Consider the following 8,548-nt stretch of genomic DNA (forward strand, 5'->3'; position numbering starts at 1 on the left):
TGTGTGTGTGATGTCAGAGACACGCTTGTCCATAAATGTAATATATGCATTGAGTTTCAATCAATCCACACTTGTTTTAACAGTCAGAGATTGGATGCGTCGATCCTCTGCCAGGATGAAAAAATCAAACAATGCAGGCTGATGGAAAAGGGAATACCCAGTGTTCCTGTTGAAATGCACTTATCATTCAAATCGCATGTCTTAAAGGCTGTGACGTAGAGTATGTGCGCATAGTTCCTATAGTCTTGACGCAGTGTTTGTTGTGACAGTAATAGGAGAAGCTCAGCACACCGCTCGCACTGTTGCATGCACGTCGAGTAGTTAATTATTTTACCGCATTCAACTGCAGTTCCTCCTCCACACACACACTCACACACTCTCTCACACAGCGAAGAAAAAGAAACAACCTTCACGCGAACAACACCTGTGCTTTGTGGAATACTTGAGCTTTTCTTTTTCTTTTCCTATCTAAAACAGGAATATCGTCTGTGAGGACTCTGGAAATGCCGCGTGCTTTAAAGCCATTTGGATGGGGGAAACGGAGTGGCTCCACGAAAGCTATCGGCGTTGTTAGAGAGGAGAAAACCATCCTGGAATGAAACCAATCTAAACCCTTCGACGGCGATTTTTGTGGACATTTCCAACACTTGCCCTGTATGTGGACTGTTTTTCCCCCCCGCGCGAGCGAGCAAGCATTCCCTCATCCGATGGATTTTTGCCTTTGCAGCTCAGCAGAGGGTGTTAGATCTGCCAGTGAACACCGGGCTGAAAAGTCCAGAATCTCTCAGCAGCCGTCTTTGTGATGCAAAAGCGTTGAACGAAGCTGCCGGAATCCGAGGAAGGATGCTAAAGATGTAAGAATCTCGGATTAATCTTATGGCGATGCATTGAGATGTGCTCGGTGTGATTTCAGCACCACGGGAGAAAGAACAGCTCCCGCGCCGTGGATATGTGAGAAATGCACAAGGTCAGTGATTTGCGAGCCCGAAAAGCCAAATAATTGAGTTGAAGGTGTCATTCTGTAGGCTTTAATATTGTTTTAAAGAGCATGCGATGGGGAGGTGATACAAAAGAAGCTTCTTGCTGTCGATTTTTCCCAATCTGGACATAGCGAGCTGAGCATGGATATAATCACAGAGTGTCCCCTGCTTTTTTAGACTGGAGATATATCTCATTTCTCGCCCTCTTGCTGATTGTATTCATGTCTTGATGTCGGGGATGATTGTGTCGTATTGAAAATGCTGCTTTGGATTGTGTTGCTGAAGGCGGCTCTTTGTGTAGCTATCGGGAATGTTACAAGGGACGTCTGTAAGGAGCAGATCTGCTCCTGCAATGCAATAGAAGGTGATTTGCACATTGACTGTGAGAAAAAGAGCTTCACAAACCTGCACCATTTGACAGGTCCGAGCTCCCAGTTTTACCACCTCCTGCTTCACGGGAATTCTTTATCAAGACTGTTCCCTAACGAGTTTGCTAACTTTTACAATGCCGTGAGCTTGCATTTGGAGAACAATGGCTTGCACGACATTGTGCCGGGCGCTTTCCTGGGACTGCAGCTTGTGAAACGGCTGCACATCAATAACAACAAGATCAGGTCTTTCAAAAAGAGTACGTTTCTCGGTTTAGACGACCTGGAGTACCTCCAAGCTGACTTCAACCTTCTGAGAGACATCGACCCGTCTGTGTTCAGGGACTTGAGTAAGCTCGAAGTTTTAATCTTAAACGACAACCTTATTAGCGCCCTTCCCATCAACGTGTTTCAGAACGTTCCCATCACGCACCTCGATCTGAGAGGGAACCGAATAAAAACGTTGCCTTACGAAGGGATTCTAGAGCAGATACCTGGCATTGTGGAGGTTTTACTGGAGGACAACCCATGGGATTGCAACTGCGACCTGGTTTCCCTAAAGGAATGGCTGGAGAACATCCCGCAAAACGCTCTCATCGGAAGGGTTATTTGTGAGGCGCCTACTCGGCTGCAAGGGAATGACCTGAACGAAACGGCCGAGACGGAGCTGTGCCCTTCAAAGAGTGGTATGGATTCCAGCCTGGTGGCGCCTCCCACTCAGGACGAGACCCCTAATCGCGGCCCCCATCCTACACCCTCTAAAACGAGCGGGGTGACGGAGTCCCATAACGCTGGGGGAGGGCATAACAAGGGGCGTCCGAAAGCCAGGGAGAATTGGCAGTTGAAAATTAAGCCCACAGCCATGGCGACCGGCACCATTGAAAGAGAGCTGCCGGCTAATTCGTCCTGCCCTCAGTCTTGTAGTTGTAAGCTTATAGGAGCTAGACAAGGGCTTGGGGTTAACTGCGAAGGCAGGAAGATAGAAACCGTGGCTAATCTCAAACCCAAACCCCTGAGCGCGCAAGAGTTAAATCTGCGCGACAACAACATTCATACCGTCAGAAGGAACCAGCTCAGAGGCTATCATAGCTTGAATTTACTCGATTTGGGGGGGAATAACATAAAAATGATCGAAAACGGCACTTTTCATAATCTGACCGAGTTGAGGTGGCTCTACATGGACAAGAACTACTTGGATACTTTAATGGCGGAGATGTTCATCGGACTTCAGAACCTGGAGTATCTCAGTTTGGAATATAATGACATCCAGCTCATAATGCCGGGCACCTTCAGCCCGATACCCAACTTGAGGGTGCTCTTCCTCAACAACAACCTGCTCAAAGCTTTACCTGTGGATGCGTTCTTGGGGGTTTCTTTATCCAAAATAAGCTTGCATAACAATTATTTCACATATCTCCCTGTGCCAGGTGTCTTAGACCAACTCAACTCCATTATTCAGATCGATTTGCACGGGAACCCCTGGGATTGCTCGTGCAACATCGTCCCCTTCAAACAGTGGACAGACAAACTCGGGGCGGACGTCATCGTGAGTGATCTCAAATGCGAGTCCCCCGAGGAGTTCTGGAAGAGGGACTTCCGGCGAATCAGGAATGATCTTATGTGCCCTCAGCTCTACGAGAAGATCTCCCCCACCTCCCTGTCCAAAAACAGCACTTTACCAGCAGACACAGGGACGCGGCCCAACTCCTACCTGGAGCCCAGCAGAGTGTCAATCTCAGTGCTCGTGCCTGGTCTGCTGCTGGTTTTCGTGACGTCTGCCTTCACCGTGGTGGGAATGCTGGTCTTTATCCTGCGCAATCGAAAGAGATCGAAACGGAGAGACGGCAACTCGTCTGCGTCAGAAATCAATTCTTTACAGACAGTTTGCGACTCGTCCTATTGGCACAGCGGAGCTTATCATGCAGACGCGCCACACAGAGGTTTCGACTGTGGTGCCCACTCTCTCTCCGACAAATGATGCATACCAGAGACCCGAGCGAGCAAAAGGACGTACTGCGTTTCGTATGTTCCAGTGACAATGGAAGGCAACACACAAACACTAGACCTCTGACTCACCTCTGTGGGAAAAATAGCCTATTTTTTGTTGCTTCAGTTGAGTATGGCATCCCTGAAACACTGCAATGGGGCCACCACTGTTATATATGTATAGAGCCTCTCTCTTTCTCTCTCCTCCCAGCTCAGACTGCAAACACGCTCAAAAGAGGACGTGGGAACGGTGCACGAACGCATGAATGTAATGTAAATAACGGACTGTAACATATCTGCATGATTCGCATGGTCTCAACACACACTGGGAACCATTACCATAGTAACAAGGAAGCCAACGCGACCCTTCTTTCGTGTTATCAATATAAATATATATAAATATAAAACTATATATGACTATATTAAAAGTGCCATTTCTTCTATTTTTTGTCAGTTAGAATTTGTATTTGCTGTTTGATTTCTCTTTCTCAAAGGCAGACAGATCGAAAGGTGGAAATTACGAGTTGTAAATGCATGTACTTTCCGTTTTATCAGTTGATTGTTGATTGGTTGATATGGGGATTATTTATACTTTTCTTTTTTTTTTTCTTTTTTTTTGCAGATTTCTCATGTATCTGCCCAGTTATCTCCTTTATGAATGTAAAATGTGTTTATCTTATAGTGTGCCAACTGTTGACATGTTTGGGATGCGGATAAGCATGATCGATTCAAGTCACTGACATGCTTATGCTGCGAAAATTCAATGTAGCTCCGGTGGTTCGTGATCTTGTGTGTCGATACAGTGTGAGGGTAGAAGGACGACGCAAGGGGAGGGTTTTTTTTCTTTTTGAAAAGTGAGGGGGTTTCAGATTTCGATCCGTCTATAGAGTGCACATAGACTAAGATGCCTTTATTTTTATTTATTATTATTATTAATTATTATTATTCTTTTTAGGGGATGAAGTATTCCTTCACAAAAGCCTATTATTCACTGTAAGTATTGTGAGCTTTTGTAAAGCCATCTATTTTGTCCAAATACGAGAAAGGAATATTACGGCGTTGGCTACTTCAGTATGTCTTATAAAGTGGATGAAAATGTGTAAATATATATGAGATGCAGAACAGAGGCATGTCTGTGCATTTGACTGATGTCATCACAGCAGCCGTAGAAGGAATAGCCGCCTCTAGATGTCGCTGTTGCCTCTCAAGCGTATGAAACCATGCTGGGAGCTGAAGTTCACTGGAATGTGTAGGCGAACCAGCATTCACATTATCAACATAACTAGGCCTAAGTGTGTCACTGTGATGGCTAATACTCAGAGAGAAGTGCGGGATCAGATTCAGTAGTGAAGAACACGAGTTGAACGCTGTTTCCAAAATGCCATTTTTACAAACGAGATGTAGAGCGCAGTGCCATGCATCTTACTGCTAGCATTTAAATGTCACTGCTGATGTTTTTGAGGTTGAGTTTGTATCACTGTAATGATTTTACAACAAAACAACATAAATAAAGAATGGTTAAAAAGCTAAGGTATAACCAGCCATCAATTTCCATAGTCTGAATACCATAGACTTTGTAGCTTACTTTTTTCCCTTCACGTTAAAGCTCTTGGCCCTAGTTGTGAGTCTTTTTTTTTGTTTTTTTTTGAATAATACAATATGAAACAAAATAAATGTCCATCCAGCAGCCAAGTGTGGAAGACATTGGCAATGGGAGATGCTTTTCTCTCTTTCCTGTCAATTTGATTTTGGTTGCACAAAACAAAGTCGGTCGAATTGCAGTCCAGCAGAACGTCCCAACGGGATTCCTGTCATATTGCAATGGTTTTACTCTAATGTAGATTCAGAGCTTTCAGAGAGATGTGTGTTGTGACTCACGCTGCACATACGCACATAAAAAAAACAACATCCGTACTCCCCCCCCCCATTCCAACCCGGAATTGCAGGGTGACCCTTCTGATCTATTATTTCTGTTATACCAGTTCTGGCTGTCAATCAAGGCATCTCCTTCTTCTTCTCTATGTCATGGTAATTATTTGTCGCTCCACTGTGAAAGACTGTACCACATTCTGGCTTATCTATTATTTGGTGCATTTTCCCAAGAGTTTGTCTCAGTTACATTTATATGCTTTGCTACATTTGATCTGCTTCTATTTTGTTAAATAAAATGTGGTGGAGGTTGAGTGAAGTTACTGTGGTATATTTTGTTTGTTTGTGAATCTAAAATTTCCTCTTTTTACAAACCTCTGTTATACTTGTCGTTCACATTTTGGGTAGGAAACTCTCAGAATTATGTAGTGCAATGCATGATGGCGAATAATGATCACTGGTCGACATGGTTTATATGAAGCGATACTGCTTTACAGGCTTTTAAAAATGAAAGGTGCTTTATGGTGTTATCAAATTAACCCATGCTCACACAGATAATGGATGGATTCTCCTCTCAACAGGTCAAATAAATGTAGATGGGTCATTCCTGTTATGTAGTATGTCCAAAATGAATGCTTACGGTGTAATTAATGGAATATTTCTATAAAAATATCCATTAGACTTTCAGAAAAATGTATGTGGCTCAAACAGTAGAGAAAAGCGCTATAGCAACGACAAGGTCATGGGTTTGATTTCTAAAAAATGCATGAAATGATAATGTATACTGTACCTTGAATGCATTAATGCAATGTAAGTTGCTATAATTTAATGAAACAATGGTATGATTGAGACAAGCCAGAAAACATCACAGAATTCATCAAGCTACTGATCTTTGTGTTGTTTTTGTTGTTGTTAACAGATTGCAATAGACAAATGGAAGATAATATTGAGGACGTTGGACAAATCAATCAACTGATTCTCAATGAAATTGATATTCTCGGCAAAATTTTGATTGTTTTTAATGAAGTCAAAATTTGATGTTAGAAATTGGTGCAAAAATCATAGACATGCCAAGAATAACATCTGCTCAAAGCACAGTAATGAAATGGTGTGAAATTCATTGACTTAATTGAGAAAACGAACATGACTTGCATCTTTAAAAACTGTTAATTTAATATGTTATGCAGTATATTAAGACATATTTGATGGGGACATGAAAATGTACTGCATAACAGGAATGACCCACGTGAGATAAAGCCATGGTGAAATTGAAGGTCTTTATACAAAAAGAAAAGAAAAAAGAAATCGGAAGCATAACCCTTGTGCATGGGAATATTCAAACTGGCATTTCTGAGAGTATTGCAGTGTTGTTTTGCATATTTGTTTGATGTGAAATTTAGGTCATACTCTTAAGGCAACATTTTCATCATCTCTGTTTGGAAAAAGACTCGCAGAAACAAACCTAAAAGGGAAGATGTTCAAAGTCATTTTAAAGTTATGTTTAGTATATATGTTTTTTGAGGCCCCAATGCAGTTTTTTTCTGGGTTTAAACTGTGGATCACTGTTATGAAGTGAATCAAATCTAAAGGGATTTTCCTGGTTAAATATGTTAAGCTTTAACACGGGCTTCTATTGTGAATGCATTTGTGCGCTCGTTTGCTTGTTTTTACAAGCCAAGTAGAAATTATTATGGTAATGCAATAGATGCTGTCAATAAAACATAACATGCATTTAACCCAGAATATCTTCAAAACAATTAGACAGTAAAAGCTTCAAAGCTGCGACAAAAAAGCGTCCTCTTCTTAATTATGATATCTGATCATTCCGACCGGCAGAGATCTGATTGTCAGTATGCAAATTTCCACAGCTGTATCCGCATCTGCAGCCGGATTCTTGTTAATTCTCTGAAATAATGTAATCTTGCCAAGAATTACTTGGATAAAGATATCCACTCTGGTATGATCCTCAGGACTGGTTGAATGTTGTTCTCTGCCAAGCTGGTTAATCAACACTAGTCCTCCTTGTTCTCTCCAGGGATGGCAGTTGGCTCAACAACGCTGGTCTCTGTGGTTTCACGATTTCCCCATCTTAGCAAATTACGACCCATCACCTCCTGTGAGAACCTGAACCTGATTCCCTCGTGGCACCCATAATTTCCTTTCAGTCATGTCCTCTTCTCATACATCCTTTAACAGGTTTTGTGTCTGTGTTCCACTCTCGTTCTCTTTGTTCAATGGCAAGCGAGATTTATAGCCCCCTTCCTTCACCTGGGAAGAAATAATTGGCACGTAATGCGGTGAATACACGTGTTAAATCAAAGAAGCGTGGCCTACATGCCAGTGTGAGGAGTTTAGGACTCATGGAGGTGCTGTGATGCTTCCTAACCCTTCTTGAATTTTGAGAAACACGCTTGGCAAGCGGCCCAGAGGTAACTCGGTGCACGCTAACACCATTTCTGCTTCTGAGTTTTTCGAATTAGCAGAACTGTTCAAAGTTGCTGTCTCAAGTAGGCCAAGGTTGTAATGTTCAGATGAAATTGCAGAACATCAAAGTGCTATTAGCTTGATTTGCTTTGATTTTGATTGATATAATGGTGAAGGATATTAGGGGGTATTTTGTGCAATCTGCTTCCTTTTTATTTATTAGTTTTATTTTGATGACTGATTGGACTGTTTGCTTTTTACTCTCAGCTTGTCAGAGCAAGCTGTTTTAGACATTACGACGCTTAAGGCTTAAAATTATGAAAAACGAATGAATGTCAGTGCATTTGAAAACAAAATAACAAACCATGTGTCATTCATTTTAAAGATGGCATGAGCACACTTTTCAAGCAAAGCATTTTACTACAAAAAATCTAACTTTGTTAGGTTTCACATTGTGGTTGTCAGATATCATTTATTTGAAGATGCCAAATTAGTACTTTTATTCAGCAAGAATGCATTACATTAATCAAAAGACATTTATTATGTTATAAAAGATTTTCATTTTAAGTAAATGCTGTTCAATTTAACTTTATATTAATCAAAGAATCATAAATGTGACCACAAAACCAGTCATAAGTCGCACGGGTATATTTGTGGCAATAACCAACAATACATTGTATGGGTCAAAATGAACGATTTTTCTTTTATGCCAAAAATCATTAGGATATTAAAGGATTAGTTCACCCCAAAATGAAAATTTCCTAATAATTTACTCACCCCAATGCCATCCAAGATATCCATGTCTTTCTTTCCTCAGTGGGAGAGAAATGATGTTTTTTGAGGAAAACATTTCTGGATTTTTCTTCTAACAATGGACTTCATTGGTCACCATCGTTTTTAAGCCCAAATCAATGCAGTTTC

The 8,548-nt window shown here is 41.4% G+C and overlaps 1 protein-coding gene across 1 annotated transcript; it reads left to right on the forward strand.

Moving 5' to 3' along the window:
* The first annotated feature begins 683 nt into the window (after positions 1–683).
* Positions 684–6,665, forward strand: slitrk1 (SLIT and NTRK like family member 1). The gene has a single exon (XM_084403314.1). The coding sequence runs from the start codon at positions 1,239–1,241 to the stop codon at positions 3,324–3,326; it is 2,088 nt and encodes a 695-aa protein (XP_084259440.1). The 5' UTR covers positions 684–1,238; the 3' UTR covers positions 3,327–6,665.
* Positions 6,666–8,548: the final 1,883 nt, after the last annotated feature.

Source organism: Rutilus rutilus, assembly GCF_951802725.1.
Source record: "Rutilus rutilus genome assembly, chromosome: 2".
Taxonomy (NCBI): Eukaryota; Metazoa; Chordata; class Actinopteri; order Cypriniformes; family Leuciscidae; genus Rutilus; species Rutilus rutilus.